The 23370-nt window shown below is 41.2% G+C and overlaps 1 protein-coding gene across 3 annotated transcripts in view; it reads left to right on the forward strand.

Annotated features, from left to right (window-relative positions):
- DTWD2 (DTW domain containing 2) overlaps nt 1-23007 on the forward strand; it is a 190579-nt gene extending 167572 nt beyond the window's left edge. For all 3 annotated transcript variants that reach the window (XM_014608602.3, XM_019478164.2, XM_059724917.1), the window contains 2 exons: nt 8016-8144; nt 18971-23007. In XM_014608602.3, the coding sequence (XP_014464088.1) occupies nt 8016-8144; nt 18971-19141 (300 nt within the window). In that variant the 3' untranslated portion in view covers nt 19142-23007. The remainder of the gene's footprint in view (nt 1-8015; nt 8145-18970) is intronic.
- Nucleotides 23008-23370: the final 363 nt, after the last annotated feature.

The following is a 23370-nucleotide window of genomic DNA, read 5'->3' on the forward strand; positions in this document are numbered from 1 at the left end:
TGGAAAAGGTTGCTGACTGCTGGATTATATTATTTGCCATTTCACTTCATCTCAAAGCCTTGTGTGCTCTTTCGTTGTTTCTTACTGGTTCAGTTTAGCCGCTTGGTTCAGTGCTGTAAGTCTAGTTTTGTGGCTGAGAGGTTTGTTGCTTTCAACTGGTGTTTATCAGCTGCCCCAAAGTAGAACAGATTATGTCTCTGAAAGAAACAAGCAGCAACAGCTTCTAGAGGGCTTTCACACCATAGCATGGCAGCCAATAATTTTTCCTTTGATTCCCATACCTGTTCATGGCATCTGATGAATTAGACTGTCATCTATGAAAACTGATGTCTTTTTGAATGAGTCAGGCAGTGCACAATGGTGGCTTAAGGCATGTCCCTTGTTTTGTTCACTTGCCTCACTCTAGTTCTAAGAGAGTTTCTGGATTATGCTGCAGAAGGCCAGGAAGATCTGCAATTATTCCAGCCCATCCTGCACCATGTGCCACAAACAGAGAAAGCTGCAGGGCTTCAAACCCCTCCACTATCAACAACTGGAAACGGAAGAAATGACTTGATGGAACTGCATCTTTTACATGCTGTAATGGCTGTATGACAGAGAAATACAGGGCTTGTGGGCCACCAGAGTACCTTGAGACACCAGCTCCAAATTATGCCTGCCCAATGGCTGCTCATAGAGAAGCTAATCAACATCCCACACAGCTTTGAAATCATAAACTTGATCAGCAAAGGTGAAGCAGAGATCAGCCAAACAATGACCTTGTTGTATACGGTGGAGAGAGAACTGAGGACCATGCAGGCCCACTTCTAGGAATGACATGACATTACTGGAGATTCTTGGGAAACCAAATTACCAGGTAGCCAGGAGCACAGTTGGGCTGGCAGTGTATCTAGAGGTCCAGCTCAGAAGTACTAGAGTTTTGTTCCTATCAGCAGCGAACAGCCAGGAAAGAAGAATTGAGCTGAAAAGGCAACTGACGGACATGGCGACTGAGATCATTGCCTTGGGATATTCCAGGCAGCAGTCAACATTGGGAAAACGAGCCTGGTAGCAGGAGGGGAATAATTTGGACTTGCTGAGGGAGAGAGCTAAAGACTTAGGGATAGGAGAGAGCACTGTAGACTAGTCATTTTTGCTTTTTCCCACTTTGAGGAAGATAGATGGAACCTGCTATTGCTGCACTGGATATACTGGATGGACATATTTAAAGATGGGATGCCAGTACAGTATCCCCTTTGCTATTGGCAGGCAAAAGAGGATCTCTTGCCAGCAGCATTGTATTGGCTGCCTGTTACTTGGAACAATCATTGGGCATGTATTCAAAGCATCTCTTTAGTGAAGCTCAGAGCATTGTCTCCAAAAGGCACATGTGTCTTTTGACAGAGAATTTGAAGAGGCTATCCTCCAGAATGAATAGACACTGACTTTCTAAAGAACACATCTTGAATGAACATCAGTGGCAAGCTCTGGAGGACCCCTGAGACTGTGGCTGATTAGGGAATGGAGGACATATCTGAGGGGATTTTTGTTCCACTGAGAGAAGGAGGCTTTTGAAGCAGTTGATTAAAAAAAAAAGTCAATAGTCCACATTTAATTAATTCCATGTAATGTAGAAAGAGCAAATCATTTGGCTCTTTGATTGCTTTTTTTCACCTTTACTGTTCATTGAGCATACAGCTGCTGCGAGAGAGAAGAAAGGTAAGTTTGGAGGAAACATGCCTGTGCTTCCTCCCTCTTCTACCTTAAACTGTTTATTTCTCAATACTGTGGAATACCAAGCATTTTTGCATTACATTTGGTTTACTCACAGTGCTTTTGTTGTTGTCTGTGCTGTGCTTTATTTGCTGGAATTTGGAGAATGTAACTTCGGAAGAATTGTGTGAGGAGATGCAATTTACCTCCATTTAATTTTTTGCGTGGGGTATTTTTCCACAAATAATCAGCAGCACCAGATTTGGCACCAGATTTTCTTTCTTTATTCCTAGCTCAAAACTCAGTAATGATAGTTGTGGGTTGCATTTTGCATGTAGTTTCCTGGGAAACAAGTTTTGGTTTATTTTAGTAATTACTAACTTATGAATAGTTTCCTTATGAAGTTAAGCAGCAGAGTGATTAATGATCAAGGACCTCTCCACAAAACAGCAAGAGTGGGCAGAGATGTCAACGAAGTAGAGATGTTTGTCTTATGACGATAGGAACTATTTCCCATAAGACTGTCATCTTCATATTGAGGGACTGCCACCACCAGTGGTAGGAACCTAAGACAAGGCTAGCCAGGGACCCAAGGTCTGACATTGAACAGACACTTACCAGGATCTTTTATGGTTCACATGGAGGAAGGGATGTGGTAATGCCAGGGCATTTTCATGCAGGGTGTGTCCTAATGTCCTAATTCAGGGTGTGGGTCAGCAGGAAATAGGGGATACTCTGTTTACCAGGGCATCCCTCGGGGTTACTAGAAACAACGGCCATAAACTGAAGGAGAGTAGATTGGACATCAGAAAGAAATTCTTTACAGTGAGGGTTACCAAAATACGGAATGCGCTTCCAAGGGAGGTGGCGCTTTCCCCTATCTTGGAGGTGTTCAAAAGGAGATTAGACAAGCACCTGGCTGGGGTTACTTGATCCCAGCCAGGGGTTCGGACTTGATGATCAGCTCTTTCCTGCCCAAAGTAGGGGGTTGGACTTGATGATCTAATAGGTCTCTTCCGACCCTTGACCCTAGAAATCTATTAAATCTATGAACTTTATAATGCTGATGGCATGATTATCCAGGTATGCTAGCTCCCTGGCACTTGTTCTTCACGGAGTCCTTCCTCTCTTCAAATGGCTCTTTGAAAGTGCTCTTGTGCTTCCACCATCCCAGCTTCCACTTCTTCCATCTTGCCCCACTCCCCTCCCCAAATGGAAGCAGCTTAATTGCTTCCTGTCTTGGGCTTCGAGGTGCAGACAAGCCAGCTTCACTCTTCTAGACTAGGGCCTAGGCAAGGTGTTCAGGGGAACTGGACTCTGGCTACCTGAGACTTACTTTCAGAGGGGCTGGCAGGTAGGGACATTAGCTGCTCTGCTGTCATTGTGAAATGATCTAAAATGTGGAGCGGTGCCTGAAACTGAGAGATTTGTCTTTCCTCCTCCACCTCTACTAGCACCAGAATCAGCACCTTTTCCAAATCCTTCTCTGCCTTAACTTATTTCTACTTTTTTGGGTTTTTTCATTCTTAGGGGAAAAGTACTTAATTGTCTGTGTTTATGGAAGAGAGAATACTGACTCTCAGGCACAAACTCCCTCTACTCTCCCTTGCCTTCAGTGACAGGAAAAAATGTGGTAGTGAAAATGGCCTCCCTTTAACTTTCTCTCCTAAGTTAGAAAGGGGTTTAAAAAACATCACTGGTAGCGCTGAAATATTTTGATCATTCAGAGTAACCTTTTTGGCTTTTCCAATTCACTGAAAAACTTGCAAATTCAGGTTTTGGTCCAAGTAGAGGAGAAGCTTTTTTTAAAAACTAAGTCTGTTATTCAACCATCTCTAGTACATGCCCATTTTAGTTGACCTTTGAAACACCGGATTTGCTGCTGCAGACAATGGGACTGGATTCTCCCTAGAATATGCAGTTAATTTTAATGTCAGCCTTTGCTTCAGTCTAAATCTAGCTGTCATAGTATAGCATTCTTATTTAGTATATGATAATGAGCTACTGGTATAGTGTAATAGCAAGCATAATCTGTTAATGAGCCATTAGGCAGGAACACTTTGTGAAGACAGATGAAGTACCAAAAGAGAGTCTGACTTGCAGAATCTGATTTTGCAGACATGAAATCAGCTTTTTTGGATAATCAGTAACTAAACATAAAATATCACTTTTAGATTAACTGCAACATTGTAATGTGCATGTATTAATTAAAGGATCAGTCATACGTTATGTAGTACATTTGCAGAAATGTGCTGAATAGCAGCAGAAAAAGATGAGCTTTAAGTAAAGATAATACTGAGTTTGCAGAAAGTAATTTTAAGCATTCCCCTCTGCCTATTTCTCTCAGTGTGGATGTATAAGGATATGAAGGAAATATTTGAGGGCTACATTTCTGTCTCTCTCTAGGTGTCTATTACTTCATTGTCTAATGTTCCATTAATACGTTTTAATTATAACTTGTTTTAAATATACAAAAATGGTACAGTAGTCAACCACAGGAATAACACAAATGTCACAGACCTGTCAGCAGCTGACCTCCAGAGCCCCAGGGTTTTCCCCACTGTGTTGCCACTTACCCCAGGGAACAGACTGAGGTTGTCCTGAGATAGCTCTGTGCCCCGGCAAGCCTTGGGTCCCCTGGACCTTGTAGGTAGATCCCCCCCGCTTCTCCCAACACACGCTTGGTGGGGATTAGGAAGAAATTTTAAGGTTGGTAGAGAGCTTGTCCAGAGTATCTCTTGCCCAGAAATCATTCTGTCCAAAGGCAATCAGTAAGAAAACAAGCAGCCAAAGGATTTATTATAGAGAACAGTTTCTGGCTTCTCTAGCCAGGACTCCTTCTCTAATGTTCCTTTGGCCTGATGGGCCATTCCTCTCATGCCTTTGCTATAGAGTAGCAGATTTCCCCATTACAGGTAGACAATGTCTTGGGATTCTGAACCCAAATAATTTCTCCTTCTGCATTGTGTCTGGGAGGGGAAATTGTCTTTAAGTATGCATGCGTGAGTCCCCTGGCTGAACCGTATCCAGAATTATAAAGACATACATAAACAGCATAACAGAATCTGTACAGGGATAACAGTAACATAAAATGGTACAACATTGGCTTTCCAACAAGACCACACATGCAATATCAGCAGAGCAAAATACCAGAAAACATTTGTGACATGCTGCAACCCTCCAAAACTTAAAAGGATTCATGACCATGTGTTTCTCCTCTTGGTACTGCTAAGCCTTCATTGCTAGAGGCTTAATGACACTTTAGAAGAGCTCATGGTCCAACCTCTGAAATGTTTCCCCTTACACCAAAATGCATGTACGTGAAGAAATATTCCTGGGGGAAACCAACTTGATTCTTCTTCAAAAGCTTGAGAAACATCGGACTGGTAGGGGTCTCCTGGTCTGTCGAGTTCAGTCCCCTGCATTCATAAACAGTTTTAAACCAAATGAATCCTCATAATTGCCACTTCAAACCCTCCCAGACAATTTAAGGCACAATACATACACTGTAACACCATAAAACCTGCCGCTGGTAAGAGCAGGGGAGATGAGGGTACTGCTAAAGTCCTGCTTTATTTCTTCCCTTCCTTCCCACAACTTAGTATTTAGTGGTAGCTCAAAATATGTTGCACATCTTTTTGTTTGCTCTTGCATGGATAACCTTGCATTCTTCTTGCTCCTGAAAGCCATAGCACTAATGAGAGCATTGAGGCCATGAACACCCTGGTGTTTTACATTCTTCCAAAACCTTGATAAGTGAGGACCTGGGAGTATTTTGGTAAAGAGTGACAGGCTATGGTGATGGATGGTATACCAAAACTGGGAGGGTAAGAGAAGGGAATGGGGAGAATGAGAAAGAGGTAAAAAGAAGGTGAAGGATAAAGAAGTTAAAACTGGAAGGGTATACAGGTATATGAGTGGGGCTAGGTTTTCTTGAAGAGAGATTTGAATCTGTCAGATTAGATAAAGGTGACAGAGAAGTGGTTTCTTTAAACGGACCTTTGGAGGTAAGATCCAAACACACAGAAACTGGCTTGCCCATTCCTAATAATGTATTAGGTTTTATTGTACAAAGGAAATGAGTGCTCTGTTTTGTAAAGGATTGGGAAATTTAACAGATTTATGTTAAACAATGGAACTGAGGCTACAATACATAATAACTCATAATAAAAAAAATAGGTATTTTAAAGCATATGGAGATAATGGAAATTATAAGAATAAATGGGTAATACCTGATTCCTCACACAGAAACGAATACTATGATATCTATCATTCTTCAACAGCTGTTTATAAAAGTAATAAAAGCTTTTGGAGCTGATAAAGCAGACAGTCTAATGGTTGAATGACATTTATCTTTCTTAGAAAATGTTTAACTTGAGAGATAACATAAAGTGGTTATCTCTTTAGGCAGTCAATAAATCAGTTTCAAACATGCTTTAAGTTAGTAAATCAGTTTCCAACAAAAGTGGCCTAATAAATTATATACATTAATTTAGTTTAATATTTTTCCTCTAAAACATCACAAATAATACTTCAACAACATAAATTCAGTTTTAGTGGCTGTCTTCAATGTACTTATAAATGGAATCATACTTTTATGCATTTGTGTAATATAATGAAAAAGCATGTGTAATTTTGTATGGAATGTAAACTAGGATTTGGACTTTTCCAATAGTATATTCATTTTATTATTTTAGAAGAAAATTTGTGCAATTGACTTGCATATTTGCACATTTCTTTTTTTCTACAAAAGAAAAAGAACAAGTACTGTAATTTAAAATCATATTTCAAACATATTCCCAGATAATCAGTTGCATTAAGCCTTTCTGGCTGTTGTGAAGCCAGTTACTTTTATTCAGCTTCTCTTGGGGTCAGGTCCCTATATTCTGAAGTGTATAAATTTACTTGGAATGAGGACCTGAAAGAACTTAAATATTTATGCAAGATAAACCATGATGTTGATGAGGATAATATTTATTTTTATATTAGAAAAAAACAACAATAATAGAAAACATCCGAATGACTTAATTTTCAAAAATAATTATTGATTTTTGCTTACCTGAACACTTTTTGAAAAATTTCAGCTAGATTAAAGTAGCATATTGAAAATCAGGTTTGAATGCATTAAAACATCTGATTTAAATGACCTGTATCCAGAATTGTTGCTCATTTGCAGTGCTTTTCTTTGCATGCTGTTCCCTTTCCAAGGTTTGCAGTCTGTCCCTAGATTTTTAGTTCTTCAAGGCAAGATCTCTGCTTTCGTGCCTGCCCATAAAGTTCCAGCCATGTTCGTGACAATACACATACAAGATACTAACATAAGCAATTTGCTGTGGTGGGATCCTTTTTATAAAACCTGTTAATGGTGGTGGTGGTTTGTTTGTTTTTTAATTTTTTCTTTTAAAAAGCTTTTAAAATATCTTTACATGAATGTATGCCACGAATCTGTGTGGCTGTGTAGGTGCCGTCTTCTGACTGAATGTCCCATCCAAAATACTCATTTTGAGTTTTAACAGTAGGTATTATGCTGTTGAAGATTTGCAGTAGCTAAAAGAAGAGTTCAGCCATATAGGTAACCAAAAGGGCTTGGGTCTGACTTTGACTCCAGATAGTTAAATCCCAAAAATCAAGTGTGCCAGGGTCTGCCCATGCATATCTAGTCAGAGGACCTGACTCCTTCAAGTATGAACAAAATGCAGAGAGAATCAAAGAGGTGCGCCTATCACAAAACCTTCAGTAGGCCAGTGTACAACATTTTTTTTTTTGCCAAATCAGTCAGGCTTAGCAGAGGTATTCAAGCTGACGTCCCTTGAGCAAGACAGCAGAACATTTTCATCAAAAGGTCTAGAGTTTTGGAACATTTACCCCAAGCTGTTCTACCAGAACTCAGATTTTTAGGTTCAGTTCAAATCCTACTCAGTTCTTTACTAACTTGGTGAATTAACTAAGTCACTTGTGTAAGAGCCAGTTCCTTTTCTAGCTGATTCATGTGCAGATTCCAGTTTTGTCTCATTGTTACTTTGTCCACCCTGTCTTTCCATATCTCCCACTGGTCTTTTGTGTGTTACTTAGATTGTATGTTCTTTGGGGAGGGGAGTGACATCTTGTTCTCTGTACAACGCCAAACACACTGGGTTACTTGTTTATGGCTGTGACTTGTAGATGTCCGAGTAGGGCAAAAGGAATAGTACAGAACAAATGGTTTCTTAGGTATAGGATAGTAGAAAGGTAAAGCGAATGATTATCCAGGGGCTGGATGGGGGAGGGGACTGCTGCATTGTAATAACTGGTTTTTCCCCATGTTGGATATTTTTTTTTTTCAGGTTCAATTGGAAACAAACATTTCAAGTCAATATGTAATTCGTACCCAGCCGACAAACAGATGTCTTTCTACACTTGAATGTGCAGCTACTGCCCTTGCCATCATGGAAAAAAATGATGCTATTCAGGAGGTATGTAGGTAATTAATTTTAACAAAACCAGCTATTAAGCGGAACAATAGGGGGAAGGTTAAGTATGTTAGATAATAGTACCATATTTATTGACTGAGATCCAGAACCTAGGGACTTAGCTCAGTTCTTTCACACATACCTGAATAAGATCATGAGATCCTGCTATTTCACCTCAGGGACTTGAAGGCAGTAAACAGCTGTGTACTGAAATAATGTTCTGTTCCTTCTTTACAGACTGTACCTAGAGAGTACTAACAGAAAACTTTTTTTTCAGGCACTTGTTAACTCTCTAATTTTATCAAAATCCATTATAGGGATCACTTACAGAATTCCCCAAGGCTTCATTCTCTCCATTCTTCCCTTCATAATATTCAATATCTTTGTCAAACTGCTGAGGGAGCTTATAAGACACCACAGTTTTAAGTGCTAGCAGTTTGCCCGTGGCATTACATTATTTTCTAGTCATGTCAATAGTTGAATTAGATTAGCTCTTTCATGATAAGAAGTTGGCTAAGATAAATTTGGACATGATTTTGGATGGTAGCAACAAGGAGAAGGGACGCAATCCAAAATATTAGTGTCATAACATTTCCCTCAGTACAGGGTGTCTGCCCTAGCATCATCAAAGTTGAATGAAATCAGAATGTCTTTCTGAATGTTTCTTCTAACTTTTCTTGTATATGTAGAGTACCAGACTGATGGAATACATGCTTAATTATCAGAACAGCTATATCCCAGCCTCTTCTCTTTACATGCTCATTCCTTTAGCATCCTTCTCAGTCACTATCTCCCACTTCCCTATTCACTCCCACTTCTGTTCTGCCATGGGCCACATACAGGCATTACATTTGTGCTGGGAGAAAAGCCTGTTTTCCAGCACAAAGACAGAGTATACAGCTGTTCAAGGTGTTTCTTGCAGAAGAAAAAGGGTATTTTCTGCAAGGAAGTTCTACCTCTTCAAACCAGGTACATGTCTCCCCTCCCACATTAACTTGAATAGCTGTACAATACATTCTTAGTGGTAGAAATTAGTCCATGGCCAAGGTCTGCAACCTTCAGATTCCTGTCATATCATATTATTTGAGTTTCCTCTTCCTGAATTGCAAACCACTCTCTCCCTCCTCAATCAGTTTCACTTGTTTCTAGCAATTCTTGCTCTCCTCACTCACAGTGTCTTTATTATGTCACGCTCCGGTTCCTACCTCTTTTCAAAATTCCCCTTTGTTGGCACTCATACCATCCCTGTCTTTCATACAATCCTTCTGTTTTTCCTTCTAAATGAGATGATAAGAGTAAATCTAAATGTAACTGTTTGTCTGTCCATCCACCAACCCTCACTTGGATTTATTTCCATTTGTAATGGTTTCAGATACCTCTGTGGTGAGTATTTCTGAGTCAGTAATGGAATTCAAGCTATGAAATCAGTAGAAAATACATTGTTTTGTAAATATGCTCTAGCAAATAGAATATGTGTATATGCTGGAAATGTATGCACTTTTACAACCACATCTGATGTTTTTCTGAGTTCACTTGGCATTCCTGATTGAAAAACTTATTCATCCTAAGCCATACAAATAATATGTACAATATAGAATGTTATAATGGATGCGTATAAACATGTTTCTTCAGCTACTTTTTATCTCTAATTTATCAAACCTGAACAAGGTCTAACTAATTATTAATTATGATTAATTAACTCATCAAGACAGAATCCAAGGATGAGGAAGTAGAAGGATTGTGGGTTAGGCTACATGGGGGGCAAGGAGAAAGGGATTTGGTGGTAGGGGTCTGCTACAGACCCCCACATCAAGGGGAAGAAAGAGATTCTGGACTCCTGAGGCAACTCTCGGAGACCATAAAAGCTAAAGAGGCGGTAGTCATGGGGAACCTAAACTACCCGGACATCTGCTGGGAGACGCAGACGGCAGAGTCCCACCGCTCACGCAGGTTTCTAACCTGTGTACAGGACCTCCACCTGACACAGGAGGTACATGGTCCCACTAGGGGGAATGCCATACTGGATCTGGTATTGGCAACGGGTGATGACATGGTAGCGGACCTCCAGATTGGTAGCCATCTGGGGGACAGTGATCACCTAATAATAGAATACACCATAAGACGTCAAGTGGGTAAGGTAACTAGTAGGGTGAAAGTGCTAGACTTTAGGAAAGCTGATCTCAATGCACTCAGGCGATTAGTCAAGGACGCACTGCAGAGTAGGAGTTTTGAAGGGATGGGAGCCCAAGAAGGGTGGCTGTGCCTTAAGGAAACGATCCTTCGGGCACAAAGCAAGACGATCCCCGAGCGAGGCAAAAGAGGGAAAGGGGCCAGGAGGCTTCCCTGGCTGACCAGAGAAATCCAGGGCAGCCTAAGGGCCAAAAGGGGAGCACATAAAAAGTGGAAACAGGGAGAGATCACCAAAGACGAATATACCTCCTCTGCTCGTGCTTGCAGGGAGGCAGTTAGACAGGCCAAAGCTACCATGGAGCTGAGGATGGCAACCCAAGTAAAAGACAACAAGAAATTGTTTTTTAGATATATAGGGAGTAAAAGGAAGGCCCAGGGAGGAATAGGGCCCCTGCTAAATGGGCAGAAACAATTGGTGACAGACAGGGGGGACAAGGCTGAACTCCTCAACGAGTTCTTTGCCTCAGTGTTCCTAAGTGAGGGGCACGACAAGTCTCTCACTGGGGTTGTAGAGAGGCAGCAGCAAGGTGCCAGACTTCCATGCATAGACCTTGAGAAGGTGCAGAGTCACTTGGAAGAACTGGATGCCTTTAAGTCGGCAGGCCCGGATGAGCTCCATTCGAGGGTGCTGAAGGCACTGGCCGACATCATTGCAGAGCCACTGGCGGGAATATTTGAACGCTCGTGGCACACGGGCCAAGTCCTGGAGGACTGGAAAAGGGCCAACGTGGTCCCCATTTTCAAAAAGGGGAGGAAGCAGGACCCGGGCAACTATAGGCCAGTCAGTCTCACCTCCATCCTTGGCAAAGTCTTTGAAAAAATTATCAAGGCTCACATTTGCGAGAGCCCAGCAGGACAAATTATGCTGAGGGGAAACCAGCACGGGTTCGTGGCAGGCAGATCATGCCTGACCAATCTAGTTTCTTTTTATGACCAGGTTACGAAACGCCTGGACACAGGAGGAGGGGTGGATGTCGTATACTTAGACTTCAGGAAGGCCTTCGATACGGTATCCCACCCCATACTGGTGAACAAGTTAAGAGGCTGTGACTTGGATGACTACACAGTCCGGTGGGTGGTGAATTGGCTGGAGGGTCGCACCCAGAGAGTTGTGGTGGATGGGTCGGTTTCGACCTGGAAGGGTGTGAGCAGTGGGGTCCCGCAGGGTTCGGTCCTTGGACCGATACTCTTTAATGTCTTCATCAGTGACTTGGACGAGGGAGTGAAATGTACTCTGTCCAAGTTTGCAGATGACACAAAGCTATGGGGAGAAGTGGACACGCCGGAGGGCAGGGAACAGCTGCAAGCAGATCTGGACAGGTTGGACAAGTGGGCAGAAAACAACAGAATGCAGTTCAACAAGGAGAAATGCAAAGTGCTGCACCTAGGGAGGAAAAATGTCCAGCACACCTAAAGCCTAGGGAATGACTTGCTGGATGGCACGGAAGTGGAAAGGGATCTTGGAGTCCTAGTGGACTCCAAGATGAACATGAGTCGGCAGTGTGATGAAGCCATCAAAAAAGCCAATGGCACTTTATCGTGCATCAGCAGATGCATGACAGATAGGTCCAAGGAGGTGATACTTCCCCTCTATCGGGCGCTGGTCAGACTGCAGTTGGAGTACTGTGTGCAATTCTGGGCGCCGCAATTCAAGAGGGATGCGGATAACCTGGAGAGGGTCCAGAGAAGGGCAACTTGTATGTTTAAGGGCCTACAGACCAAGCCCTACAAGGAGAGACTAGAGAAACTGGACCTTTTCAGCCTCCGCAAGAGAAGGTTGAGAGGCGACCTTGTGGCCGCCTATAAGTTCATCACGGGGGCACAGAAGGGAATTGGTGAGTATTTATTCACCAAGGCGCCCCTGGGGGTTACAAGAAATAATGGCCACAAGCTAGCAGAGAGCAGATTTAGATTGGACATTAGGAAGAACTTCTTCACAGTTCGAGTGGCCAGGGTCTGGAACGGGCTCCCAAGGGAGGTGGTGCTCTCTCCTACCCTGGGGGTCTTCAAGAGGAGGTTAGATGAGCACCTAGCTGGGGTCATCTAGACCCAGCATTCTTTCCTGCTTGTGCAGGGGGTTGTACTCGATGATCTATTGAGGTCCCTTCCGATCCTAACATCTATGAATCTATGAATAATGGAACAACAACCTGCAATAAAGGCACATTTCATTGGTATGATGCATTTACATGGAGAATTCCCCTCTTTACTTTGTGAGAGGCAAGGATTTCTTAGGACTCAGAATACCAGCATCATCAACTTATCACAACACTCACTGTCTCATTCTGGAATACCTATACTCTCCTAAGAAAAATATTCCCAGCCCTTTTACTCCTGGCTTCAAACAACTGCCTGACCTTGCCCAGCTCATCATGAGAAGCATACTCCTAACTGACCAACAGGCATCAAGTGGGATACAGCCTTACCTTAACAAGAAATGCTTAACCTGTCACCATATCTCTGCTGCTACTACAGTCAATACCCCACATAGCAAAATCGGTAGAATCCAGGGTTCCTATACATGCCTTTTCAAAATGGGATGTACACGATCCAATCTACCAAATGCCCTCATGGCTACTACATGAGTGAAACTAAAGAGTAACTATGCACCAGAACAAACTCGCACAGAAAAAATAAGGGCAGATACACCCTTGGAAGCATATCTCACAGAACAACTACTCTCTTTGACCTCACCATCCTCATACTCAAGAGAAATCTACCTAACACCTTCAAAAGGATTCAGCCTTCCATGCCATTCTATCTGGCCTGCGGGGTGCCTAAAAAATTTAGAAAATGTAATATTTATCTGCCCCTGGCTGCCTGTCAAAGATGACAGGAGCCAGGGGCAGTAGGACCCAGGGGAAACCAGTGCCACGAACTAGGAGTCCAGCAGCAATGCCCGCCCAGCCCTGCTCCAGCTCCAACCCAACCCCCTCCCCACCCTCCCAGGCAGAAGCCTCTGCCTACCAGAGGCTTCTGGCCTGGGACTCTGGGGCTGTTCCTGCCTCCCTGTGCTGGAGAGGGAAAAACAAAGTGGGGGGGGGGAGGGGGCAGGGGAGGACTGCGGACAATCACCCCAGGCCTTGAGGCTGGGCTGGCTCCTGCTGAGTCCTGTGGTCATGGGGATGCATCCAGGAACCACATGGTGCTGGAGCGGTAGTGGCAGCATGTAGAAAAGAGGGGAAATGGCTGCAGCAGGTGAGGGGGAGTGGCAGCGAGCAGGTGTGTGGAGTGCAGCAACAGCTGGGCAGGAGCGCAGGGCCCACACCAGTGTCCTGGAGCCAGCACTGGCGGGGCCCACAGCAGGGAGGCAGGAGTGCGGGGCCAGACTGGGCTATGCCAGCAGGAAGAAGGGAGAGCCAGCCCAGCTCCATAGAGCCCCTACCAACCCAGCCTTGTGCTCCTGCAGCCTCACCCTGGACCCCAACGATGCTGGCCCTGGGACACCGACATGGGCCCTGCGCTCCCACCTGGCTGTCACTGTACTCCCATGTCTGCTCACTGCCATTCACCCCCTGCCTGCCCCTGCTTTCACCAATTTGCTGCCCGCCACTCCTGTATCATGTGGCTCCTGGATGCATCGCCAGACCATGGGAGCACAGGCCCATGCCAGTAACCTGGGGCTAGGAGCCATGGGGGGAGGGGGTGCATGTGGGCATGCATCCATACAATGAGGGAGGGAGGAACAGGTGGAGACAGACACAGAGAGAGCAATGAGGAAGAGAGAGTTAAAGTATGTGTGTGCATGCAATGAGGGAGGGAGGGACAAAGTGTCCCCATACCCATCCACACACACATGCCCACATGCTCCCTCATCCCATACTTATCCACCCTCCCTCACATACCCACAGCCCCCCAGAAATCTATACCCAGCCCACCACACTATACAAGAGTAAGACTTAATTTAAAGCTATTGTGCAATCATGTCTATGTAAACTACACAAAGACATGTAAATCAGGACAAAAATATTTTCTGAAATCAAATCAGTGAATGTTCAATTTTTAGAATATAATTTGGTATTTTTCTGGTTTCAAGATGGCAAAATCCCTTGCTGAATGGAGTACTTCTGGGGGCAAGGAGAGGGATTTCTGGTGGCAAAGGTCAGGGGTTAGGGAGAAAACTTCCGGTCCCTAGATGGTGATCAGGAGCAGTTATCAAGGGGTGGGGCTACCCATGCGGTCTTCAACAGCTTGCCAAACTTGGTAAGTGGCCCTCAACCCAAAATAATTATAAGCACTATAAGCTATCTTACTCCTGAATTCTTTCCATACATAAAAAGTGGGAACGACCATCCTCCCTTATCATAGATTTTGATCTCCCGGTAATGAGCTTCTTTGTTCTACTAGTTTTGCTTGCTACTCTAGGCAAATTCCCTCTCCCTCCTACAGCTGTTTTTTACTATGTTGTGCTTGGCTTGCACTGATCAGACCAGATGAAAAATATTTTGCATTTGAAAGCTTGTCTTAACTCTATCCTAGCTATGCAGCTCGTCCAATTAAAGATATCACCCTAAGAACTCTTTGCCTCTTGCATAATTTCTGGACCATCACAGCTACCTCACTTTTACACTACCACATTTGCTTTATCATCCAAGTAGCTTGTAAGTGTAAGCTTGATATTTTTGTAGCAGAAGAAAATATTTATAAAACTTGCAGATATTTCAGTCTATAATCATTCTTTTATCTGATTTTCATGGATCCAAAAGTTTGATTACTCCTTAGATTATTGTTGTCTAATCAGCAGTGAATATCGTGGCAATCAGTATTTAAAATCTAGATTTTTTGCCAAATCTTCAAAACATGCTTTCTACCTTGTTGTTCCCTTTAATGGTAATTGAAACCAGATTGATGGGCTCTTTATAACTTCTAAACCTTACACTTTAATTATGTTTTAAAGAATAAAGATGTTCTCATCTGAGAATAGAACTGTCATAGGAACATGTCAATTCCCTTCTTTCTCTGAATTGTCTTGTGTGCACACTGAAGAATTAGCCTAGCAATAAGGAGACCCATCACTTTGGTTTGCTCATTGTGGATGTTTTGGGGTTTGGCCCCACAGCTTGCATTGTTACATCAAGTTTTGGAACAATTTTCAGTGTTTGCAAATGTAACAAATTGTGTTACATGATATGAAGCCCATCAAAAACAGAATACTCAAACAATCTCATTTAAGGCCTGAGATCAGGACTGAATCAGGTCTGCTTCTAGCCTTTTGAAGCTACTAACTCATGGAAGACTAATGTAGCATAGTTAGTAAACTAATATATGCGTATATATATATGCGTATATATATATATATATATATATATATATGTATATGTATGTATAAATAGCTTTAGTTAAAATTAATCAACAAGGAGAAAAAGATAACATTTTCAATATGTGTTTCAAGGTTGAAGGAAATGTTGGATAGAGCATCTCCAGTTGAGGCCCTGATCTGTCTAAGTAACTGTGTTTGCCTGGCATGAAGTATATGGGACACATACTGCAGTATGTGACTGGCATGGAGATGGAGTTAAAAGCTATCAACTTACCAACAGTTGGATTGTCCAGTATGACACTAGAAAGTTTTAGTAGCTGGTCAGATGTGATACATTTTCTTTTATATGTAGTCACACTTAGTCACTACAGAGAGGTTACTGGAAATCTTTTGTTGGTCATTTTAAATATTTAAATAGGTTAAAATGTTTTTGTACAGTCAGAGCACTGCTCAAGTGCACTGCAACTTTTAGAAGACCGGTCTAATCAAATTCCAGGCAGGCAATTAATAGTTCTATATGGAAATAATTTCTACCAAAAGCTACACTGCAGAGATGACCTGACCAACCCTCTCAGCTAGCTTGAAGATAAAATGCTTTTGTAAGTTTGCTCCATTGACTTGGAGTAGTCCTTTAGCCACACGGTGTGACCCACTGGCTTACTTCTTTCTACTAATCAGCTTAAAACTGTCAAGTATCATTGGAGGAATTTGGGATGTGACAGTTCTCGAGTTTGTTTGACCTCCTAGGTCAAAGAATACTAATCAGACATTAGCCTTTGTATTGCAAGTTGTGATCCTGCTGATCTGTGATGGAAGACTCTGTCAAGACACTAAAATGTCCTCAGTGTTCTCAGTGTTTTCTTGCTGATGCTATAAATATTTATGGTAATTAGCTTTTCAGAAAAAAAATCTAAGAGGAGGCTAGTAACATAGGGCCAGATCCTATCATCTCTGAACTACACTCTGTAAAGATCAGTGAAATTCTCTGTATAGGCAGCTTTGGAGCTCACCTTTAACATTTATCAGATCCTGTTGTCCACTCTGTCTATTCATACCCTTCCAGACATGCTGGGACTCTAATTTCAGCTGCAGATGCTTCTTTGGGACAGAAGAAAAGATTGATAGTAATGTTGGAGAAGAGCAGCCCTAGTTTCTTGTTCCCCAGCTATATACTCTGCTCTTCTAACAACGGGGTGCAGCTGAAGTGCAGCTCCTGCAGTTCTTTGCCAGCAGAATTTCACTCTAGCACTAAATTAAGTGGCATATGGAACAGTACATGGTGGTGTGGGGTGACAAAAAATGGCTGCACCACACCAAAGAATTAGCTCATAATCTTTAAAATCTATTTGAAAGTGACATGTGTTTTTGCCAATAAACTTTCTGGGTTTGAGAGTTACCCTAATACTATGAAAGAGAGGTAGTTGGCTGTGTTAGTCTGAAGTCCAGTAGATTTCCTACTACATTTGTTGATAGTCATGAAAGTCATGACATCCGTATCCCAATCCCAAGTCTTTTTCACCTCTAGAACTTTGTCCCAGACCTTACCTAGTCAGTCTCCATTTATAGTCCTCACACTTTTGATCCACATCTGTCTTTCTGCTCCGCAAGTCCTAGGCAACCTTGGAAGTGGTGGTGGCAGTAAGTTGTGGTCTTTTACAAATTAGTTGGGAGCCAGGCCTTAATGCAGAATTAACGTTCACAGGTTCATTAGCTTCCTGCTGCATTTTAGAATAAGGGAAGATTTACTACTGGAAATCAGCATTCTGAAAGAAGAGCTTGAACATTAGTTTTGGGGGGAGTGTGTGTGGGGGGGGGCGGGGGGGGGTTAATATGTCTCAGACCAGTGGTTCTTAACCCTTTTAGTCTCAAGGCAGGCCTTCATAACTTTTCTCAACTTAGCAGTAGCCTGGGGTGCTTGTTGATATTTCTGAATTTATATTCTAGATCAGTAAAAGTAATGTAGAGCTGCCTTGAGGCTAAAAAGATTGAGAAACACTGATCCAGCTAGTGCCAGGGGAGGGCAGTGGGGGCCCTCTCTACCACTTGCCCTTCCTCCCCACCTCCAGTCCATAAGTGAGGGGGCAAGGGTGGTCCCTGTGGCCAAGGTTGCTTCCCCTGGAGTTGTGCATAACAGTTAGCAAAGCCATCTGCCCTTGTGGCCCCTCTTGCTGGCCTGGGGAACATGGGAAACGCTACAGGGTGAGAGCTGAGATGAAAAACATGCCTCTGTCCACACATCTGCCTGCCTGCCTGCCCACAGCGGAGTGCATTGCTCAGTGCAGTCGGGTAGCACAGAGATGCTGGAGGGCAGGAGATGGCAGCAGTAGCAGTAGTCCTCAAAGGAGTAGTCAGGAATGCCACTGATCTGCAGAGGCCAGTTGAAATAGACTCTTGACTGTAAACCAGCCCTGAGATCCTTGTACCTAGCACTGAACACACAAGTAGTTGGGTGCATAAGTCCATGAAGTTGTTTCAAGGTGTGAATTAAATTCTCACCTAGGCACCTTATTTAGTGTTGCAGGTAGTCCAGGAAATGGGCAGAATTTCAAACAAACCCCTCCTGTTTCTTGACTACCTTAGTCATCCCTGTACTCAGTGTTATAAATTCAATTATTAGGTGTCTAGCTCCCCACACACTAGATAAGAAATTTAATTTGTGAATTCTATTCCCAGAGACAGGTATTTAACAGGCAAGGCAGTGTTGTCACACTTGACTCCTTTTCAAAGCCTTTGCTCTTTCACATTCAGATCAGGCAACTTCCTCTTTCATACTTACTAGGCTGCACAGAAATGTCATTGAAAGCACAGGAAAGAGACAGCGCCTGCCCAGTTGCTTCATGGTCCACCTAGCACCAAGCTCTAGTTGCAGACTGGAGCATGTTCAGCACATGCAGAATCCCTAGAAAAGTTAGCTGAGCAGCTTCAGCATGTCTTACTGAGCATTTGAACAATTTCAGTTTGGTTTGCAAGGTTTAGTTTTGCCACATTTGAGCAGATTTTCACAGAAGTGGCAAAATTCATGTCCCTTGCACAGAAGCCAGCATCCATCAAATTTCATATCCTAACTCTGAAGTATAGTACCTGGGATAGCAAACGGTGGAGTGAGTAGTGGATACTGAGATTGACTAAGGAATCAGATTAAGAAAAAATGAGACTGGTTAGACAAAGAGATTGGCGCAAATAACCACAGTTGTGGAGAGTGAACTGCAAATAGTTGGGAATGTATGCTAAGCACACTGGGAGTCCAGAGGGGTGGGACTAGGAGCCTGCTGAGCAAGGATATGAAAATGGGGATTTAGGGACATGGGTCAGATGATCTGGATAACAAGGTATCTCAAAGAATAAATTTTAAAACAAATTTCCTCATGTTTTTTTGCAGACTATACTTCGTCCTCTACAAGCTTTGTGTTCTTTCCAGCTTCAGCATGGTGCTCAGATCCATCACAGCAAAGAACATCTTCTTAAAAATGGTTTATATGACAAGCCCATGCCAAAGAATAAACGCAAACTCAGAAGAATGGAACTCTTGGTGAATAATGTTAAAATCTAGAAAGGCTGTATATGAAATATTATTTTGTAGCTAATGCACACAGTTTGATACATATTTGGTACAAACAGCCATCAGTCTGGTAACAGACTACCTCCTAGACCCTTTGTATTCAGGAGGCTGTTTACCAACATTGCCAGCTATAGTAAAAGGTAGCACATTTAATCTCATATAAGTCTATGTGTTCTGCTCAATTGATAACCCTCCTGTAGAGGGGAGGAAGAATGCAGAGAAAAATTTAGCTGTGTTATTTCTAGAGTAAGAATATGATCCCCAGTATGATTGGATAGATTTAATTTGTAGAAGTTTATGTCAGTATTGAAGAGATAATGGCACAGGCAAGGACTGTTTTTCAAAGAAATATTGAATTGCTTAAGGGTATTTTAATTTTAATAATTACAGTAGTCCAAAACAGCAAATGCTGTCTTATGGTTAACTTCAGCATAAGGCACTGTGACTTGAATATTTTTGTTTTAATTTTTTAAGGGTTCTCTTTCTTATTTTATTAGACTGGTACCTTGTTTAAAATGATGTATATGATCATGTAGTAAGCCTAGTTTGAGCCTGTCTGCTTTATTCAGTAGTTTTGATTAAGTTGAGTTAGTGTGTGCGTGTTAAGATTTTTTGATAATAAAGAGAATGTTGAAAGAGATGTGTTCACATGACTTGTAGACCAGGTTCTGCTCTCCAACGCTTGGGCAAGACTCCTCAACCCATTCTGACTCAGTGAGCACATATACTCTAACTCCTCTTGTTTACTCCTTTGGTAGTGGAACTTGCATGTATTCCTGTTGAATTTTGAGTCTGAGCTAGGGGACACTAAATGTTGGGTATTTATAGCTACGCTATGTAAATACACTTATCCACACTAGTGAAATCATTTTTGGAAAAGCAGAACTAGTATTACCACACTGTTCTTCCAACAGAAGACGTGCTAACAGGACAAAGGTCAGCTATCTTTGTTGTGAAACAGCTTTTTGTAACTTGATTAAAAGCTACTGAAATTAAGTCTCTGTTTTTGCCAGACAGCTATGAAAAATTGGGTCAAATTCCTCAGGAAACAGTGATAAAAGTGGTTGATGTATATGTGTTCTCTGATACTTCAGCTGTTATTCTTGGGCTTTGTCAACTCGTAATTTATGGCTCATGCTATCAAGAAAGAGAGATTGCAGAAATTGTCATTGTAGACAAGACTGTACATGGTCACCAGCATTTAAATACCTGTGGGAGGTCAAATTTTAGACCAGGTTTTATCTAACTTGATTTGGCTAGCCCCCACCTAGCCTGGGCTTTTTCTTAATCTAGGTATAGGTTAGCTGGTTGTTGTCAACCCTGGCTGATACAAGTCATCTAAATCTATTATTTGCATCAATACAGTATTTCTGTATTAGCAGCGAGGAATTTTACAGCAAAAATATCTAATATAAATATTTTTTATATAGATGTATTTTTCAGTGAATCAGGAAAGTACTAATTCACTAGTAGCAACTAGGGCTTGTAGCATTGATGTAAATGGAGGACGCTCACTGTTATTTTGCTACTGTTCTTTCATTCTGCATATTTTGAGACTTGACAAGGATAGCAGTACATCCCCAGCCCCCAATATGAAGGTTAGCTTCCATATCAGAAGGACTAAATTCTTTTTTTATAAACTAGGGGTTCAAATTCTGGAGAACAGAGGAAACGTTGTATCAGTAGCTGAAACTTGCAAACAACTGAAAATGACTTTGAATTAATACATCAAATAAATAATCTGCTAAATTGAGTTATAATCCCACACTAGATACTTCTCAGTGTGCAGCTTCTGGACTGAAGGTTTTCTTGCTATTCTGCAAGGGTCAAAGCCCCTACTTCTTAAGCGTGAATAGCTTCATTGACTTGAGGCTACTTCTGTGGGCATTACCCAAGTAAGTAAGGTTTGTAGGATTAGGTCTTACTGTTGAACACACTTATCTCTATTAATTCTGTTAATTCATTCTCTATGTACAGTAAGTACTATATGACCATTATGCAACAGTTAGTTAAGAAATAAAAAAATATAAAGTGTGTTCCACTTCAAACATTACCATCTTAATATGGATAGTACTTTTGGAACCAAGAGTTCTAGTTTTTTGTAGGAGCATCTTAATATTTTGTACTTTCTTTGAGGATTTTTGTAATTTCCAATTTAGCTATAATGTTAAATGTGTTATCTAGGGCAGGTATTTAGTTGCAGTAGAGTTAATACATGAAGTTAGATCTTAAATGATCAGGTATTTTTTTTTTTTACTATTTTTATTTTGAAAGACCTCTAACACTTAAAGGGACTGAATTGAATTGAACTTTATCCTGTGTGTTAAAGTTCAGTTCAGTTACTTCAGTCCTTTCTTGTAAATTATTCATAATATTTCCTTATATTATATTTTCTTTACTCTCTTTGTCCCTTCTAAACCCCGTTTCCAGTAATCATTCATAGGCAGGAGGAATTTTTTTAAAGACATTTAGGGCCAAACTTTCAGGTCTAGCCTGTGTTTTTGTAGGTATAATTTTGCACCAAGATAATTTGGTATTGAATTTATTATGTATGGAAAGAGTATTAAGAGGATAAATTTGTATGTGAAACAGGTATATAATCCAAATTTAATGTTGGTATTGAATTTATTTTGTATGAAAATAAGAGTATTTAGAGGCAAAATTTGTATATGAAACAGGTATATAACCCCAATTTAATGTGGGCAAAAGTTAAGCAGAATTATTGGTAGATGCAGTGTTGTATGTAAAAATTGAGATTACTTTTGAACACTTGGGCCATCATAATTTATTCTTGTAAACAAAATTTTTGTTCTGAAATTGTGCTGGAAAATTGACTTATTATTTCAGTAGTTAATCTTAGTTATGATGTTCAGCAGTGTCCTTCAAGTGGATACATTTATGTTTAAACAAAATGACGTTGAATTGACAAACGTTAGCAGAGTTTATAAAGCTCAGCTTTAAGTCGATAAGGATCACAATTGCATATTAACGATTTACACATTAAAACAGAAGGTACTGACCAAATCTTAACTTGTTTTACTGCACCTGAGCTTGAAAAACTGTTTTTCACTGTCCCTAAGTCATTTTAATTAGAGGGAGTTTAATTTACGTTTTTATTATTTGGTCTGATAGTTAGTCTTTTTTACTGTCACTTACCAAAAGATCCTTGAAGTTTAAAACACTAGCATGAAAGTGAACTTCTAAAAAAACATATTAATACAATGTGTTTTCCTTTAATGTTTTGTCCTTCTCCTCTTGTCAACTTTGCACTTTTCCTATTACTGCATAAATACATTCTGCCCTCGACATGCCACTGAATGATACGTTACGGAATCAGTGACATTAGCATGTATGTTGGTGACATTGATATCAACTTTTGATGAAGGAGATTGTAATGCCCTACAATGTTTTAAAGTGACAAATATTTCAATATAAGTTTTGAAAGCAAAAATTGCACGTGATAACACAGACTAATGTAGTTACTTTTAAAGGTGCAGGCATTTCTAAACCTTTATACTTTTATATTCTCTTGATAGAAGAATTCCATTCATTCTAGAAAGTTTTAAATTTAACATTGGTCCAAAAAGAACATTTGTTACTAGCAGTACTTAACCTTCATTGCATCCTAAACCTGTCAAGTTCCAACTAGAAGATAATGATGAAATATTACAAAAGTTTTTATTAGTTTTCCATTAAAAAAATAAATGTTCCATTGATATGAATAAGATAAAACATAATTTGTAGGTAAAAGGATTTTCTTCTGTATTGCTACATTGGATTTAAGAGGTTCATGCTATATTGTTTTCTACCTTTTCTTTTGTTTAGAAATTTAATTAAACAACTTTTTTTAGAAAGTGTATTTTGGCTCAGTGATTTTTCCTCTAGAGAAATGTTGGGATTTACATAAATGGGTGAACACACACACACAAAGTATTACTTTTTGCCCAGATGATAGAAGACAAGGCTGTTGTGACCATTTGTGATTGGTTGTATACTGCACTGAGTTTGGGTCCACCAGGCTATTCCTGGTGTGGAAGCCAAATTCTGTGCCAGGTCTTTCAGCGTGCTATTCATGGAGGCCTACATGAAGCCCAAATCCCTGTGTAGAAGACAGTGCAAAAAACAGATTCTCCTCTGGTCCACTTGTACATATGGCAGTTTGCCTGCGGCAAGATTGCATAGGGTAAGTATTGCAAGTGATTCCTACCACCACAAACAGA

This window comes from Alligator mississippiensis, chromosome 3, assembly GCF_030867095.1.
Source record: "Alligator mississippiensis isolate rAllMis1 chromosome 3, rAllMis1, whole genome shotgun sequence".
In the NCBI taxonomy this organism is placed as follows: Eukaryota; Metazoa; Chordata; order Crocodylia; family Alligatoridae; genus Alligator; species Alligator mississippiensis.